Here is an 18,460-nt window from a genome sequence, read left to right as displayed (position 1 = left end):
TGATTTAAAAATGGTTGCATGTAAGGAAAATGATTTTTTTTTTTTTTTTTAAATCCAAAACACTTTCCACACAGCTCGGAGTTTCAGAATGAACAAATTCATCATGTGTCCATGAATTGGATGATAATATAATTGTATAATACCATTTGGACAGGGGACACACAGAAGGAAAAAGATAGTCACGTACGTGTTTCAATAATAGTGTCACATAAATGCCTAGAAAAAAAAGTCACATAAATGGTAGAAAAATTTGATCAATATTTCCTTAAAATATTTTTTGCAAGTCCATGATGGTTTGTCCTCACAATAACAATCCAAATAATGCCGGAGTTGTGTGCGCAGCAACAAATATAGGGAAGAAAATGACCTCAATATTCAAGCTTTCAAAATAGGAAAAAAGGGTTCGAGAAATACAACATATATATATAACATAAAATGGTTCGACAAATTTAAAAAAGCATAAAAGGATCTATATTTGGGGGGAATTGTGCTGTCGAACATTTGCCTTTGCCTCATCAAATAGTTCACTCAATGGTATTGTTGTAACCTCATTGTGTCCTACATAAATTGGGAATTCCTTGTCGACGAAGAACCGACGTATTTCGTATCCACTTGTATCCATTACATTTGGGTCATCAACAAGATGAATTCCACACTTCTTCACTTGTATTTCACCCTCAAGCTCTTCACTCTGGTCCATCGATATGGATAGATGTTGGACGGACAGCTCTATTTCGTCTCCACTTTTCATCTCAAATCCAGACACCTCACCATCTACCGCCGCCTGTACAAATATATGATCTTCACAGCTACCAACAAAGCGATGGGCTATGGACCCTATCAAGCATTTCATCTGGTGAGTTCTAGTTTTATTACGTAAGTTCCAGTTGAAGATACCCACTCGAGATAGCTCACTGGGTGCTTCCTTTTTTGGTGCAAAAACAACGCAAAAAAGCATCTTGCCAATTTTACCATCCCAAAAGGAAGGTACACGAAAGGATTTTAAAGAAGCTATTGTCTGACGGGTACACCAACCCATTCCCATTGTATCTCCTAACCAAAATGGAAGCTTACTTCCGGAGAGGCAAACGGAAAAATCTTCATCTGCCAGATGGCTAAACCAATTTGGGATCTCACTTCCGGGGAGGCAAATGCTACCTCTATATGCCTTGCACATCATCTATTTCAAAAAAGTGTTTACGTCATAAACGAGAGAGAGAAAGAGAGAGAGAGAGAGAGAGAGAGAGAGAGAGAAATACCTGGAGAACACTCTCCCTAAAAGCAGGTGATAGATTGTTGCACATTCCCATGTGAAGACATGCTCCAGGTTGCAAACTCTCCAAACTCTGAATCTCAACCAGTTTGTCGCAATTATTAAGGAAAAAAACTCTTATCGTCAAAGATAAGATTCTTTCCAATGATGTGCAGTCATTTGCTCTCAAAGTTCCAAAAATCTGAACATTTAAGGGGACTATGATTGATTGAAGAGTATTACATTCATTCAAATTCAATTCCAATAATCCAGGAAGGTAGTGGATGCAATTAGGTAGGTTACAAAAATTGTTTCTCGATAAATCCAATATTTTGAGTGAAGATAAAAGTCCAAATTCAATGGGAAACTCATCTTCAGACAAATTACGTCCACTGAGATTTAGCTGTCTCATGTTTGTCAAAGAACATAATTCAAAAATGGAAGGTAACAAACTTATGTGGTTGGAGCTTTTGGGTGAAATCCATGATGAGGACATACTTGCGGGATTCCTCATAAGACCTAATGATGATGATGGTCGTTGCTCAATAGTAGTTTTGCCTGCGAGCAAAATTTTTAAAGCCTTCATATTCCCCAATTTTTCTGGTAACTTGTCAAGTTCTAAGCAGTTAGACAACACAAGAGTTTCAAGAAGCTCTAAATTAGAAATGTTACTTGGAAGATTTCTAAGCTTCTTGCATCCCCGTAAATTTAGTTCCTTTAGTATTTTTAGAAATCCAATAGACTTATGAACCTCAACCAAGCTTGTACAACCTTCAAGTACCAATTTCTTTAGGCGAGAGGTTTGTACAAACTCCGGTGATTTGATGAGACATTCACTTCCACGTAATGATAATGTTTCGAGATTCTTCAAATTGTTGAAGAAGGATGGTAGTTGCTTAATAGCAGTGTTCTCCACATGCAACACCGTTAAAGCCATCATATACCCCAAGTTCTCCGGGAACTTTTTAAGATTAAAGCACTCAGACAAGACAAAAGTTTTAAGAGATTCTAACTTGTAAATGCTGCTTGGAAGATTCCTAAGGTTCTTGCATTTTCGTAAATTCAACAAAACAAGTCTTTTGAGATATCCAATAGACTCATGAACCCGAACCAAGCTTGTGCAACCTTCAAGTAGTAGGATCTCTAGTTGAGGGACTTCTGAGAAGTCTGGTGATTTGGTGAGATATTTGGAATTGCTGAGATTAAGGACCTTCAACTTGTTGAATATCTGTGAAACAAAATAAAGAAAAATTAATTTCTTAGTAGTTAAATATTTAACATTAATAGTTGGAAAAAAAACCCACTGTAAGATTCGTCATACTTTCTTCTTCTTCCAAACTTGTTTGACATTACTATGTTGCATGTCAAGAATGACAAGATTCTCTAGATGAAAGTTCTGTGGTAGAAATTCCAAAGGGCAGTTATGCCAACAAAGCCATTTTAGCTCTTTAGAGAGGTGCTCATAAGATCCTTTTAGATGTACAGAGTTGATTTGGAGCAATCTCAAATTCTTCATATTTGTAAATGCTTCAGTTTTCAAATGTTCATCATCAAGTACAAGGAGATTGAAAATGAGACCTTCGACTCTTTTCGATCCCTGACAAAATAGATGGTTGAATTAGTAACGCACATCCTCATTTTGTGTAAAGCTATAATAACTTTGAACTCGAGTAATTATTCTCACCATACTTAAAAAGAATACAATAGTGATTTGAACATGATTAGAATTGTATAAAATGTGATTGCATACCATTTTAATGTTGTAAACTGCATGATTGTATAGTGTGTGTATATATATATATATACAACTTACCGTATGGTTGTGCAATACATTTAAGACATCCTCGTGTAAACACAACCTGCTGCGTTCTTCTGGATATTTGGGCGATTCTTGACGAACAATTTCCATTCCCATATCTCGAATTAGATTATGCATCATCAACTTATTTTGGAAATCAACTGTCACAAGTGACCTCTGAATGAGAATAGGGATACCAATCCCTGGAGAGGAATTACAACCATCAAGTATTTTGATAGCATATTCTTTGTCCATACCGACAAAGAAACATGCAATATCAAGGAATATGTCATTTATAGGACTCTTGAGTGAATCAAAACTTATTCTAAGTATTTTTTGAATCTTGTCATCAGGAGTGCTTCGTAATCTTTCCAATTCACTTTTCCATTCGGCAATGCTTCTATCTTTAAGAAAAGAACCCAAAACCACAAGAGCTAATGGAATTCCTCCAGCATAACCCAATGCTTGAATTGACAACTCTGAGTAATCTTGCTTTGGATCAGCCATCTTGAAGGCATGCCAACTGAATAGTCGAAGAGCCTCCATTTGATTCAATTTTCTAACCTTATATTTTTCATCTACTCTCAATGGACTTAACACATGTTCATCTCTACTTGTTACAATGATTCTACTTCCCGAACCAAGCCATTCCTTTTCTACTAACCAATGTAGTTTTTCAAAATCATCCACATCATCAACAATGACAAGAACTTTTTTTCCACGAATTCTTTCTTCAATTATAGTAATTCCTCTATCAACATTATCAATCTTCAAATTCCTTGTCAAGGTATCATTAAGAAGTTGCTCTTGTAAATGAAGTAAGCCATCAGGCTTTTCTGTGCTTTCTTTAAAGTTTGAAAGAAAACTACTTCCTTCAAATACAACACATATTTCATTATAGACAGCTTTTGCTAGGGTTGTTTTACCTATACCACCCATTCCGTAAATGCCCACAATGCGAACATCACTTGTTCCAAGATTTAATAAATCTTTTATATCTTGAACACGAGACTTCATTCCTATTGGGTATTTGGCAACATTCAAGCGATTGGGGTTCACTTTACACAAAATTTCTTCAATAATATACTCTTTGATGAAACTGGATTCATACCTGCGAACAATAAAATAAGCACAAAGATAAAATAAATAAATAAAATTATGACTCATCAACACCATAAAGCTGTTATCATCTCAATCATTTAAGATATAATACGTCATGACAAACAATTACCTTTTATCAATTGTAGTGATAATTATCATTTAAATATATTTCTATGTAATTTAAGATATAATACGTCACGACAAACAATTACATTTTATCAAATTTAGTGATAATTATCATTTAAATATATTTCTATGTAATTTCTTCTCCTGATAACATGCCATGAAACAATTTTTTTTTTTTTTTTTTTTTTATTTTAATTTTAATATTTTTTTTCTTCTAGCAGAAAAAGCCATTAACTGTTTTTAGCAAATAAATGTTACGATATCATCCCTCTCAACTAGTCTCAAGTGTACGATATTTTATCTAGAAAGCAATCCTATACTTGATAATTCTACAGAAAAAAAAGGTTTGTCTCTAGATAGCATGATCTAACAGAAAACCATAAACTTATTCAACTCAAACACTAATTTTCGTCTATCCATTTAGCTTAATGTTACTTTTTATCAACTCTTGTCTAAAATTTAAAAGAAAATAAAAGGACCAAGAAAAAAAAAAAGTTTGAAACAGTACAAGAGTCCATAGCATAATACCCATTTGCAATGCATTTGAGATCCCAGCCAGAACAATTCGCTGCATCAGTAAGAGCTTCCCTCCACCTCTGCACCCTCTCCATATCAGTTTGAGACCACACTTCATGCCAAGCAAAAGCTTTCGCAAAAGTTCCGGTCTGGTTTCGAACATCCGAAGGGTCCACGTGATAAAATATGGGAAAAAGAGTCTGGCCTTTGGTATTCTTACAGTGCACAATCTCCACAAGCTCATCGAGGCACCACCTAGAAGAAGCATAGCCTTCGGAGAAAATCACAATGGAAATTTTTGATACACGAATCACATTGAGTAGTTCAGTAGAGATAGTCTTTCCTCTTGGAAGCTCTTCGTCATCCCGAAAGGTGCGAATTCCGAGTTGCACCAAAGCAGAGTAGAGGTGATCAGTAAAACTCTTGCGGGTATCTTCACCTCTGAAACTCAAAAAAACATCGTAATTGCAATGAGGTCTAGAGAAGGAGGTAGTTGTTGTAGTTGAGTTTGATTGGACTGCAAAAGGAGACAAATCCGGTGAGAACCAGGAGGAGTACAGAGCATGCATGTATAATGGGTGAAATCAAGATTTTTTTTTTTTTTCTTTTTTTCTAAATTTAAAAAATGAGAAAGATTTGTTAAAATCTAATTCAAAATGCAAATTGTTTTTATGGATCATTCACTCTGTTTCTTTTTCAAATTAGATTTTTATTTTTTAAAAAATAACTTTCACTTCCATTGTGGCCGAGAACCAAGCCGTAGTGGAAATGAAAGATTTCTATCAGCCTTTCAAATGGGTCTCTCTGTTTCTCTCTCCTTGAGAATTTGAGGATGTATATTTGGCTTTCACTAGAGTTCTCTACTAAATTTTGTGGAGCATCTACATCACACCAGTATGCCAAATAAATTAATCAAATCAAATTGCTATAACACGCAAATACATTTGCATATCTATTTGATGTACTGTACCGTCCTTCTTAGAGTCTTTGCCGACAAGAATCTTGGGAGGCTGGTTTTGGTCTTGGTCTCTCACGGGTGATTTGGGCATTGGGAATTGAGGGGGATCGTAAGAGTCGATTGTAAGGTAAAGAACAATTCCTTCGGAAGGGTCGTTAGGGTCAATCATATAGTAAGGAAGGGATGCTTGGGTGAAACTAGAGGTTCCTTTTGAAATAGGATTTTTTGAATCCAATAACCTAAAGAAATCTTCTGAGGCCGCAGAAGCCATGGCAGTAATTGAACCGACAGGAAGTGGATGGTTATGTGTGCCGTAATAGGTTGTTATGAGTATAGACATGTCCTCTGAGCATCTCCACACCTAATTGCAAAACCATAAAGAACATGTATGAAAATTTAATACAAGGAAGGAATGAATGAAAACCTTGTATAACAATATTCATATTCAGTTTTGGCATATTATTGTACCACTTTCCAAACTGGGCAATCTGGATCCACTATGCAACCATAGCTGTGTACTGGAAAAGGATATTCTTTAGTAGGAGATGTCACCCCGCATATTCCCCATTGGCATCCATCGTTCATCTATAGCAAAACTTTTGATTAAATTAGAATCATGTGATTGTTTGAGCTCACAAAAAAGTTTATATAAGATAATTAAACTCACTGAGGCTATTTCACATATGGCTATGACCATAACCAAAGCTTCCTTATTGGCTTGGAAGGCAACATCGTCATCGTCTTCTACTCCTGCTGTGGCCTCAGCTGCTTCCTCTGTATCATGCACATGTACTCCTCTTCAGTCTTTTTCAACTTAGCAATATATAAATAATAATAATAAAAAAAATAGCTTTAATTTCCATTATATATGGCCGAGAACCAAGGCATAGTGGAAATGGAAGCGGAAATGAAAGATTTCCAGCAGTCACTCAATTGGGTCTCTCTGTTTCTCTCTCTGTCTCCCTGAGAATGAGAATTTGGGGATGAAGAAGACTCCGCGAGCAAATATATATATATATATATTTAAAAAAATTAAACGCAAAAAAAAATATTTGAGCACTCAGTCTTATCGATTACCTTTCCCGGGCTAATCGGGCCATAACACACAAATAAATACGAATGCATACACCTAACCATTTCTATTTGATCTGTGAGTTCAATGAAAACATTACCGTCTTCCTTTTGGTCTTCGACGCCGACAACCTGAGAGGCGTCGTTTTGGTCTTCGGATTCTAGCAGTGGGAAGCACAAAGGCAAGCATCGTCGTATCACACTGATGATTTGGTCCATGGGTGGCAGAGCGGTTGATAGGGAGGGATGGCGGGGTAGTTTGCAGAAGAAATCGTGGTTTGGTGGGTAATATTAGGGGAGAAGTGAGAAATGTGGGAATTAAGTGTGCGAGAGAGAGAGAGAGAGAGAAAGGATCAGCTGAATGAAGATGAAGAAAAAGAAAACTCCATCATTCTTTTTGACTAAATGGTGTACTCAAAATTTGTAGGAGCTTTCTCTTTTGTTTTACCTTTTTCTTTTTTCTTTTTTACTTTTCTTTTAGATAAAACGAATGATGTTCTGGTGACTGGGTCTTTGTTGACTGGGTGAGTCAACAGCTGGGTTGGTGGTGATGAGGTGATTGCGTGGAATCTGCTTTGCCATTGCATAATGCGTTTTTCTTTATATATATGAGAAAAAGAGAGAATTTTGTTTGAGAAGGGAATGGGAAGGCTCTTGAGTGGGGTCGCCCGTAGTCTAAAGCCAGAAAGAAAGCAGAGTTAAAAATTCCTTGTCTTGAGAAAACATCTTGGAAGTTGCAGCTGTGAAGAAATGGACAACTATAAAGTAGTGCTGCTATACACAAATTTTGGTTGCAGGTTTTTCATCACCTGCTCATTTTTAGATCTTACAATAGAGGGTTTAGATGCCATGGATGGAGATTCAAATGCCCAGGGAAATATTACAAGTGTTTTGATTGAATATTTGTAGCTCCAGTCCTGTTGCACTCATGAAGATTACTAGTGTTTTTGCTTAAATGTTTAGTAGAAGTTTCTATGTTTTAGAGTTTAGTAGAAGTGACAATTAAATTACTAAAGCTGTTCAGATTTAAGGGCCAAGAAAAAAATCGCCATACCATTTGGATAAGGTGATACATTGAGAGAAAATATAGTCATGGCCTCATGGGTTTCAATAATAGTCACATCACATAAATGCATAAAAAAAAAAAGGGTGTCACATAAATATAGAAAAATTTGTGGTCATTTGTATCCATATGAAGGTGCCATCAATTTGGATGTAATAGGAAGAATGTGCCAAATGATTTCCTAAATGAATAATTTGATTCTCTTAATAAAAAGGCAACATAATGGTCAGCCATTGATCTGTTCTCGCTATAAACTCGTATTGATCAAAATGCTGATTTTCACTGTCACATCGTAATAGTTGTATAGGAATCGTATGAGAGTATACTAAATAGAGGAAAATACACTTTACCTCCTGAACTATCCACAAATTTATACTTTTAACCTCAATGTTTAAAAAGTGACACTTTACCCCTCAAAGTATCTGACATTGACACTTGACCCCTATGAGGACCCGGAGGCTGAAGAAGTGAGAAATATGGGGATATATATATGAACAAAATGGGTTTAACGCTCAGTTTCTGGGTTTCGATGGCCGAGACTTGGATTAGGATTTACCATAGGTCCATCGCTTAGGGCATGGGCCAAATAGCCCCTTTGGGTGGCTATCGGGGTCGGGCTCAAACCGGCCCAACAATTTGACCTGCGTGGCTAGGTCACAAAATTTTGCAACTTATAAACTTGTGTATTTCTATAAGTGTGAACGCTCAGTCAATTTTTTATCAATCATTTTTTTTTTAAAAAAAAAAGAAAAGAAAAAGAAATTATGGAGTTGGCTGGATTGTCAAGTCAATATTGTGAAATAAAAATGTGATTGTTACTTGAGTTGGGTGATGTCTTCCACGATGTGAATAATGTTGATTATGGGTTGCATGTAAAAATATACATATATATGGATGATGCTGATTTGAGTTAGTGCTTGAATATTGATTTTTAATTTGCAACATCAATTGGTTATGTATGAAACCGATCGATTCTGAGGTTGGAATAAGAGATGGGTGTTGATTTTGTTGGGAATGCATAACTTTCGTAATTTTGGATGATTGAAATGGATGGTGATCTCGGATTGGTTAATTTCTTGGATCTTTGTAACATGCATAGAAAGTGTCAATAAATGAACAATACGTTTTTTTGAATGATATGTTCTGTTTGAATTTATCAAGCGCCCCCCTCCCCCCCCCCCCCCCCCCCCTCCTGTAGGGTTGATAGTTGTTTTCCTTGTTTTAATAGTTTTGAGTTGATTTAAATGGTTGCATGTAAGGAAAATAATTTTTTTTTTTTTTTTAAAAAAAAAAAAATCCAAAACACTTTCCACAGGACTCGGAGTTCCAGAATGAACAAATTCATCATGTGTCCATGAATTGGATGATATAATAATACCATTTGGACAGGGGACACACCGAAAGAAAAAGATAGTCACGTACGTGTTTCAATAATAGTGTCACATAATTGCCTAGAAAAAAAAAGTCACATAAATGGTAGAAAAATTTGATCAATTAAAATATTTTTTGCAAGTCCATGATCGATGGCTTGTCCTCACAATAACAATCCTAATAATGCCGCAGCTGTGTGCGTAGCAACAAATATAGGGAAGAAAATAACCTCAATATTCAAGCTTTCAAAAAAGGAAAAAAGGGTTCGAGAAATACAATATATATATATATATATATAACATAAAATGGTTTGACAAATTTAAAAAAGCATAAAAGGATCTATATTTGGGAGGAATTGTGCTGTCGAACATTTGCCTTCGCCTCATAAAGTAGTTCACTCCATGGTATTTTCAATTTAAACTCATTGTATCCTGCATAAATCGGGAATTCCTGCTCGGAGACGAAGAATTCCACACTTGTATCCATTACACTTGGCTCATTAACTGGTAGATGAATTCCACACTTCTTCACTTGTATTTCACCCTTAAGCTCTTCACTCTGGCCCATCGATATGGACGTAAGTTCGACGGATAGCTCTATTTCGTCTCCACTTTTCATCTCAAATTCAAACAGCTGATGATCTCCCGTCCCCTGTACAAATATATGATCTTCACAGCTACCAAAAAAGTGATAGGGTGTGGACGCTATCAAGCAGTTCAATTGGGGAGTTCTAGTTTTATTACGTAACTTCCAGTTGAAGCTACACAACAGTCGAGATAGGTCTCTGGGTGTTTCCTTGTTTGCTGCAAAAACAACGCAAAGAAGCATCTGGCCGATTTTACCATCCCAAAAGGAAGGTACACGAAAGGATATTAAAGAAGTCGATGTCTGATGGCTTAACCAACCCACTCTAGGGATAAACATACTAGGAATCTCACTTCCGGGGAGGCAAAGGGAACAACCTTCATCTGCCTGATGGCTAAACCAATTTGGAATCTCACTTCCTGGGAGGCAAATGCTACCACCTAGTGCACCTCCACCTGCCTTGCACATCATCTATTTCAAAAAGGTATTTACGTCATAATTAAACGAGAGAGAGAGAGACAGAGTTTCAGGAAGGAAAAAAAAAAAGAAAAGAAAAAAAAAAAGAGAGCTGAGAGAGAGAGAACCTGCAGAACACTCTCACTAAAAGCAAGTGATAGATTGTTGCACCCTCTCATGTGAAGACGTGCTCTAGATCGCAAACTCTTCAAACTTTGAATCTCAACCAGTTTGTGGCAATTAATAAGGGACAAAGATCTTAAACTCTCGTCTGTCAAAGTTAATATTCTTTCCAATGATGTGCAGTCATTTGCTCTCAAAATTCCAAAAAGCTGTACGCTTAAGGGGATTGATATTGATTGAAGAGTAGCACACCCATTCAAATTCAATTGCAATAATCCAGGAAGGTAGTTGATGCAATTAGGTACGTTACGAAAATTGTTTCTCGATAAATCCAATATTTCGAGTGCAGATAAACACCCAAATTCAATGGGAAACTCTTCTTCAGACAAATTACGCCCACTGAGATCTAGCATTGTAAGGTTTGTCAAAGAAGATAATTCAAAAATGGAAGGTAACAAACTTACGTGGCTGGAGCTTTTGGGTGATATCCATGATGAGGACATAATTGCGGGATTCTTCATACGACCCAAAGATGATAGTTGTTGCTTAATAGCAATTCTGTCTGCCAGCAAAATTTTTAGAGCCTTCATATTTCCCAATTTTTTCGGTAACTTGTCAAGTTCTAAGCAATCAGACAACACAAGAGTTTCAAGAAGCTCTAAGTTAGAAATGCTATTTGGAAGATTTCTAAGCTTCTTGCATCCGCCTAAATCTAGTTCCTTCAGTATTTTTAGAAGTCCAATAGAATTGTGAACCTCAACCAAGCTTGTACAGCCTTCAAGTACCAATTTCTTTAGGCGAGAGGTTTGTACAAACTCCGGTGATTTGATGAGACATTCACTTCCACGTAATGATAATGTTTCGAGATTCTTCAAATTGCTGAAGGAGGATGGTAGTTGCTTAATAGCAGTGTTCTCCACATGCAACACTGTTAAAGCCATCATATTCCCCAAGTTCTCCGGAAGCTTTTTAAGATTAAAGCACTCAGACAAGACAAGAGTTTCAAGAGATTCTAACTTGTAAATGCTGCTTGGAAGATTCCTAAGCTTCTTGCATTTTTGTAAATTCAACAAAACAAGTCTTTTGAGATATCCAATAGACTCATGAACCTGAACCAAGCTTGTGCAACCTTCAAGTAGTAGAATCTCTAGTTTAGGGACTTCTGAGAAGTCTGGTGATTTGGTGAGATATTTGGAATTGCTGAGATTAAGGACCTTCAACTCGTTGAATATCTGTGAAACAAAATAAAGAAAAAATAATTTCTTGTTAGTTAAATATTTAACATTAATACTTGGAAAAAAAATAACATTGTAAGATTCGTCATACTTTCTTCTTCTTCCAAACTTGTTTGACATTACTATGTTGCATGTCAAGAATAATCAGATTCTCTAGATGAAAGTTCTGTGGTAGAAATTCCAAAGGGCAGTTATGCCAACAAAGCCATTTTAGCTCTTTAGAGAGATGCTCATAAGATCCTTTTAGATATACTGAGTTGATTTGGAGCAATCTCAAATTCTTCATATTTGTAAATGCTTCAGTTTTCAAATGTTCATCATCAAGTACAAGGAGATTGAAAATGAGACCTTCGACTCTTTTCGATCCCTGACAAAATAGATGGTTGAATTAGTAACGCACATCCTCATTTTGTGTAAAGCTATAATAACTTTGAACTCGAGTAATTATTCTCACCATACTTTAAAAAAGAATACTATAGTGATTTGAACATGATTAGAATTGCATAAAATGTGATTGCATACCATTTTAATGTTGTAAACTGCATGATTGTATAGTGGAAATATATATATATATATATATATACAACTTACCGTATGGTTGCGCAATACATTTAAGACATCCTCGTGTAACCACAACCTGCTACGTTCTTCTGGATATTTGGGCGATTCTTGACGAACAATTTCCATTCCCATATCTCGAATTAGATTATGCATCATCAACTTATTTTGGGAATCAACTGTCACAAGTGACCTCTGAATGAGAATAGGGATACCAATCCCTGGAGAGAAATTACAACCATCAAGTATTTTGATAGCATATTCTTTGTCCATACCGACAAAGAAACATGCAATATCAAGGAATATGTCATTTATAGGACTCTTGAGTGAATCAAAACTTATTCTAAGTATTTTTTGAATATTGTCATTAGGAGTGCTTCGTAATCTTTCCATTTCACTTTTCCATTCGGCAACGCTTCTATCTTTAAGAAAAGAACCCAAAACCACAAGAGCTAATGGAATTCCTCCAGCATAACCCAATGCTTGAATTGAAAGCTCTGAGTAATCTTGCTTTGGATCAGCCATCTTGAAGGCATGCCAACTGAATAGCCGAAGAGCCTCCATTTGATTCAATTTTTTGACCTTATATTTTTCATCTACTCTCAATGGACTTAACACATGTTCATCTCTACTTGTTACAATGATTCTACTTCCCGGACCAAGCCATTCCTTTTCGACTAACCAATGTAGTTTTTCAAAGTCATCCACATCATCAACAATGACAAGAACTTTTTTTCCACAAATTCTTTCCTCAATTATAGTAATTCCTCTATCAACATTATCAATCTTCAAATTCCTTCTCAAGATATCATTAAGAAGTTGCTCTTGTAAATGAAGTAAGCCATCAGGCTTTTCTGTGCTTTCTTTAAAGTTTGAAAGAAAACTACTTCCTTCAAATACAACAGATATTTCATTATAGACAGCTTTTGCTAGGGTTGTTTTACCTATACCACCCATTCCGTAAATGCCCACAATGCGAACATCACTTGTCCCAAGATTTAATAAATCTTTTATATCTTGAACACGAGACTTCATTCCTATTGGGTATTTGGCAACATTCAAGCGATTAGGGTTCACTTTACACAAAATTTCTTCAATAATATACTCTCTGATGAATCTGGATTCATACCTGCGAAAAATAAAATAAACACAAGGATAAAATAAATAAATAAAATTGTAACTCATCAACACCATAAAGCTGATATCATCTCAATCATTTAAGATATAATACGTCATGAGAAACAATTACCTTTTATCAAATGTAGTGATAATTATCATTTAAATATATTTCTATGTAATTTAAGATATAATACGTCACGACAAACAATTATGTTTTATCAAATTTAGTGATAATTATCATTTAAATATATTTCTATGTAATTTCTTCTCCTAATAACATGCCATGAAACACTTTTTTTTTTTTTCCTTCTAGCAGAAAAAGCCATTAACTGTTTTTAGCAAAGAAATGTTACGATATCATTCCTCTCAACTAGTCTCAAGTGTACGATATTTTATCTAAAAAGCAATCCTATACTTGATAATTCTACAGAAAAAAGGTTTGTCTCTAGATAGCATGATCTAACAGAAAACCATAAACTTATTCAACTCAAACACTAATTTTCGTCAATCCATTTAGCTTAATGTTACTTTTTATCAACTCTTGTCTAAAATTTAAAAGAAAATAAAAGGACCAAGAAAAAAAATGTTTGAAAAAGTACAAGAGTCCATAGCATAATACCCATTTGCAATGCATTTGAGATCCCAGCCGGAACAATTCGCAGCATCAGTAAGAGCTTCCCTCCACCTCTGCACCCTCTCCATATTAGTTTGAGACAGCTCTTCATGCCTAGCAAAAGCTTTCGCAAAAGTTCCGGTCTGGTTTCGAACATCTGAGGGGTCCACGTGATAAAATATGGGAAAAAGAGTGTGGCCTTTGGTATTCTTACAGTGCACAATCTCCACAAGCTCATCGAGGCACCACCTAGAAGAAGCATAGCCTTCGGAGAAAATCACCATGGAAATTTTTGATACACGAATCACATTGAGTAGTTCGGTAGAGATAGTCTTTCCTCTTGGAAGCTCTTCGTCATCCCGAAAGGTGCGAATTCCGAGTTGCACCAAAGTAGAGTAGAGGTGATCAGTAAAGTTCTTGCGGGTGTCTTCACCTCTAAAACTCAAAAAAACATCGTAATTGCAATGAGGTCTAGAGAAGGAGGTACTTGTTGTAGTTGAGTTTGATTGGACTGCAAAAGGAGACAAATCCGGTGAGAACCTGGAGGAGTACAGAGCACGCATGTATAATGGGTGCAATCAAGATTTTCCTTTTTTTAGTTTTTTATTATTATTTTTTCTTTCTAAATTTAAAAAATGAGAAAGATTTGTTAAACCTAATTCAAAATGCAAATTGTTTTTATGGATCATTCACTCTGTTTCTTTTTCAAATTGGATTTTTATTTTTTAAAAAATAACTTTCACTTCCATTGTGGCCGAGAACCAAGCCACAGTGGAAATGAAAGATTTCTATCAGCCTTTCAAATGGGTCTCTATGTTTCTCTCCCCTTGAAAATTTGAGGATGTATATTTGGCTTTCACTAGAGTTCTCTACTAAATTTTGTGGAGCATCTACATCACACCAGTATGCCAAATAAATTAATCAAATCAAATTGCCATAACACACAAATACATATGCATATCTATTTCATCGATGTACAGTACCGTCCTCCTTAGAGTCTTTGCCGACAAGAATCTTGGGAGGCCGGTTTTTGTCTTGGTCTCTCACGGGTGATTCGAGCATTGGGAATTGAGGGGGATCGTAAGAGTCGATTGTAAGGTAAAGAACATATCCTTCGGAAGGGTCGTTAGGGTTAATCATATAGTAAGGAAGGGATGCTTGGGTGAAACTGGAGGTTCCTTCTGAAAGAGGATTACTTGAATCCAATAACCTAAAGAAATCTGCTGAGGCCGCGGAAGCCATGGCTGTAATTGAACCGACAGGAAGTGGATGGTTATGTGTGCCGTAATAGGTTGTTATGAGTATAGACATGTCCTCTGAGCATCTCCACACCTAATTGCAAAATCATAAAGAACATGTATGAAAATTTAATACAAGGAAGGAATGAATGAAAACCTTGTATAACAATATTCATATTCAGTTTTGGCATATTATTGTACCAGTTTCCAAACTGGGCAATCTGGATCCACCATGCAACCATAGCTGTGTATTGGAAACGGATATTCTTTAGTAGGAGATGTCACCTCGCATATTCCCCATTGGCATCCATCGTTCATCTATAGCAAAACTTTTGATTAAATTAGAATCATGTGACTGTTTGAGCTCACAAAAAAGTTTATATAAGATAATTAAACTCACTGAGGCTATTTCACATATGGGTATGACCATAACCAAAGCTTCCTTATTGGCTTGGAAGGCAACATCGTCATCGTCTTCTACTCCTGCTGTGGCCTCAACTGCTTCCTCTGTATCATGCACATGTACTCCTCTTCAGTCTTTTTCAACTTAACAATATTTTAACAAAGCTTTCGCAAAATGAGAAAGCTTTGTTAAAATCTAATTCAAAATGCAAATTGTTTTTATGGATCATTCACTCTGTTTCTTTTTCAAATTAGATTTTTATTTTTTAAAAAATAACTTTCACTTCCATTGTGGCCGAGAACCAAGCCATAGTGGAAATGAAAGATTTCTATCAGCCTTTCAAATGGGTCTCTCTGTTTCTCTCTCCTTGAGAATTTGAGGATGTATATTTGGCTTTCACTAGAGTTCTCTACTAAATTTTGTGGAGCATCTACATCACACCAGTATGCCAAATAAATTAATCAAATCAAATTGCTATAACACGCAAATACATTTGCATATCTATTTGATGTACTGTACCGTCCTTCTTAGAGTCTTTGCCGACAAGAATCTTGGGAGGCTGGTTTTGGTCTTGGTCTCTCACGGATGATTTGGGCATTGGGAATTGAGGGGGATCGTAAGAGTCGATTGTAAGGTAAAGAACAATTCCTTCGGAAGGGTCGTTAGGGTCAATCATATAGTAAGGAAGGGATGCTTGGGTGAAACTAGAGGTTCCTTTTGAAATAGGATTTTTTGAATCCAATAACCTAAAGAAATCTTCTGAGGCCGCAGAAGCCATGGCAGTAATTGAATCGACAGGAAGTGGATGGTTATGTGTGCCGTAATAGGTTGTTATGAGTATAGACATGTCCTCTGAGCATCTCCACACCTAATTGCAAAACCATAAAGAACATGTATGAAAATTTAATACAAGGAAGGAATGAATGAAAACCTTGTATAACAATATTCATATTCAGTTTTGGCATATTATTGTACCACTTTCCAAACTGGGCAATCTGGATCCACTATGCAACCATAGCTGTGTACTGGAAAAGGATATTCTTTAGTAGGAGATGTCACCTCGCATATTCCCCATTGGCATCCATCGTTCATCTATAGCAAAACTTTTGATAAAATTAGAATCATGTGATTGTTTGAGCTCACAAAAAAGTTTATTTAAGATAATTAAACTCACTGAGGCTATTTCACATATGGCTATGACCATAACCAAAGCTTCCTTATTGGCTTGGAAGGCAACATCGTCATCGTCTTCTACTCCTGCTGTGGCCTCAGCTGCTTCCTCTGTATCATGCACATGTACTCCTCTTCAGTCTTTTTCAACTTAACAATATATAAATAATAATAATAAAAAAATAGCTTTAATTTCCATTATATATGGCCGAGAACCAAGGCATAGTGGAAATGGAAGCGGAAATGAAAGATTTCAATCAGTCACTCAAATGGGTCTCTCTGTTTCTCTCTCTGTCTCCCTGAGAATGAGAATTTGGGGATGAAGAAGACTCCGCCAGCATATATATATATATATATATATATTTTTTTTTTTTAAAAAAAAAAAAAAAATTAAACGCAAGAAAAAAATATTTGAGCACTCAGTCTTATCGATTACCTTTCCCGGGCTAATCGGGCCATAACACACAAATAAATACGAATGCATACACCTAACCATTTCTATTTGATCTGTGAGTTCAATGAAAACATTACCGTCTTCCTTTTGGTCTTCGACGCCGACAACCTGGGAGGCGTCGTTTTGGTCTTCGGATTCTGGCAGTGGGAAGCACAAAGGCAAGCATCGTCGTATCACACTGATGATTTGGTCCATGGGTGGCAGAGCGGTTGATAGGGAGGGATGGCGGGGTAGTTTGCAGAAGAAATCGTGGTTTGGTGGGTAATATTAGGGGAGAAGTGAGAAATGTGGGAATTAAGTGTGCGAGAGAGAGAGAGAAAGGATCAGCTGAATGAAGATGAAGAAGAAGAAAACTCCATCATTCTTTTTGACTAAACGGTCTCCTCAAAATTTCTCGGAGCTTTCTCTTTTGTTTTACCTTTTTCTTTTTTCTTTTTTGTTTTTTACTTTTTTACTTTTCTTTTAGATAAAACAAAAGATGTTCTAGATCTTTGTTGACTGGTTGAGTCAACAGCTGGGCTGGTGGTGATGTGTGATTGCGTGGAAGCTGCTTTGCCATTACATAATGCGTTTTGTTTATATGAGAAAAAGAGAGAATTTTGGTTGAGAAGGGAATGGGAAGGCTCTTGAGTGGGGTCTCGCGTAGTCTAAAGCCAGAAAGAAAGCAGAGTCAAAATTCCTTGTCTGGGGAAAACATGTTGGAAGTTGTAACTGTGAAGAAATGGACAACTATAAAGTAGTGCTGCTACACACAAATTTTGGTTGCAGGTTTTTCTCAAATTACTAAAGCTGTTCAGATTTAAAGGCCAATAAAAAAATCGCCATACCATTTGGATAAGGTGACACATTGAAAGAAAACATAGTCATGGGTTTCAATAATAGTCACATCACATAAATGCCTAGAAAAAATCAAAAGGGTGTCACATAAATATAGAAAAATTTGTTGTAATTTGTATCCATCTGAAAGGTGCCATCAATTTGGATGTAATTGGAAGAATACGCCAAATGATTTCCTAAATGAATAATATTTTGATTCTCTTAATCAAAAGGCAACAAGAACATTGTTATCATAATGATGCAAGTCCCTTAATTGCGTTATAATTTGATTCAATTAGAATCAAATTTTTTTGAGAATGATAAATCTGTGATTCTAATTGTAGGCAAAATGTAAGGGATGAGAACTAGTGACTTTCCTCTCCTATAGTATTTATTTTTTATGGGATTAATGCAAGGCTTTTGCAGTATTTATT

At 36.0% G+C, this 18,460-nt stretch overlaps 2 protein-coding genes across 2 annotated transcripts; both read right to left on the bottom strand.

Moving 5' to 3' along the window:
• Positions 1–469: 469 nt before the first annotated feature.
• LOC148584282 (TMV resistance protein N-like) lies at positions 470–7,138 on the bottom strand. Its single transcript, XM_088518836.1, has 9 exons — positions 6,924–7,138; positions 6,419–6,525; positions 6,220–6,336; positions 5,764–6,112; positions 4,806–5,310; positions 3,066–4,161; positions 2,574–2,849; positions 1,260–2,480; positions 470–1,180 (listed from the first exon to the last, which is right to left on the bottom strand). Exons 1-9 carry the CDS (start codon positions 7,039–7,041, stop codon positions 470–472), a joined length of 4,500 nt encoding a protein of 1,499 aa, XP_088374962.1. The 5' UTR covers positions 7,042–7,138.
• Positions 7,139–9,412: 2,274 nt separating this feature from the next.
• Positions 9,413–16,345, bottom strand: LOC132163142 (TMV resistance protein N-like). Its single transcript, XM_088518951.1, has 9 exons — positions 16,106–16,345; positions 15,584–15,690; positions 15,385–15,501; positions 14,929–15,277; positions 13,952–14,456; positions 12,247–13,342; positions 11,747–12,022; positions 10,426–11,652; positions 9,413–10,312 (listed from the first exon to the last, which is right to left on the bottom strand). Exons 1-9 carry the CDS (start codon positions 16,260–16,262, stop codon positions 9,596–9,598), a joined length of 4,551 nt encoding a protein of 1,516 aa, XP_088375077.1. The 5' UTR covers positions 16,263–16,345; the 3' UTR covers positions 9,413–9,595.
• Between the last annotated feature and the right edge of the window lie 2,115 nt (positions 16,346–18,460).

Source organism: Corylus avellana, chromosome 8, assembly GCF_965113065.1.
Source record: "Corylus avellana chromosome 8, dhCorAvel1.hap1.2, whole genome shotgun sequence".
NCBI classification, from domain to species: Eukaryota; Viridiplantae; Streptophyta; class Magnoliopsida; order Fagales; family Betulaceae; genus Corylus; species Corylus avellana.
The sequence above is the reverse complement of the archived record's forward strand: the minus strand, read 5'-3'. Positions and strand labels throughout refer to the sequence as shown.

Coding starts and splice junctions, on each gene's coding strand:
- LOC148584282 (XM_088518836.1), bottom strand. CDS start 7,041: ATGGACCAAATCATCAGTGTGATACGACGATGCTTGCCTTTGTGCTTC. Junction 5,311..5,763: donor CAAAGACTCTAAGAAGGACG/GTACAGTACATC, acceptor CTCCTTTTGCAG/TCCAATCAAACTCAACTACA. Junction 1,181..1,259: donor TTAGGGAGAGTGTTCTCCAG/GTATTTCTCTCT, acceptor TTTTTGAAATAG/ATGATGTGCAAGGCATATAG.
- LOC132163142 (XM_088518951.1), bottom strand. CDS start 16,262: ATGATTGACCCTAACGACCCTTCCGAAGGAATTGTTCTTTACCTTACA. Junction 15,278..15,384: donor ATTGCCCAGTTTGGAAACTG/GTACAATAATAT, acceptor TTTTGCAATTAG/GTGTGGAGATGCTCAGAGGA. Junction 12,023..12,246: donor ATGTATTGCGCAACCATACG/GTAAGTTGTATA, acceptor CTATTTTGTCAG/GGATCGAAAAGAGTCGAAGG.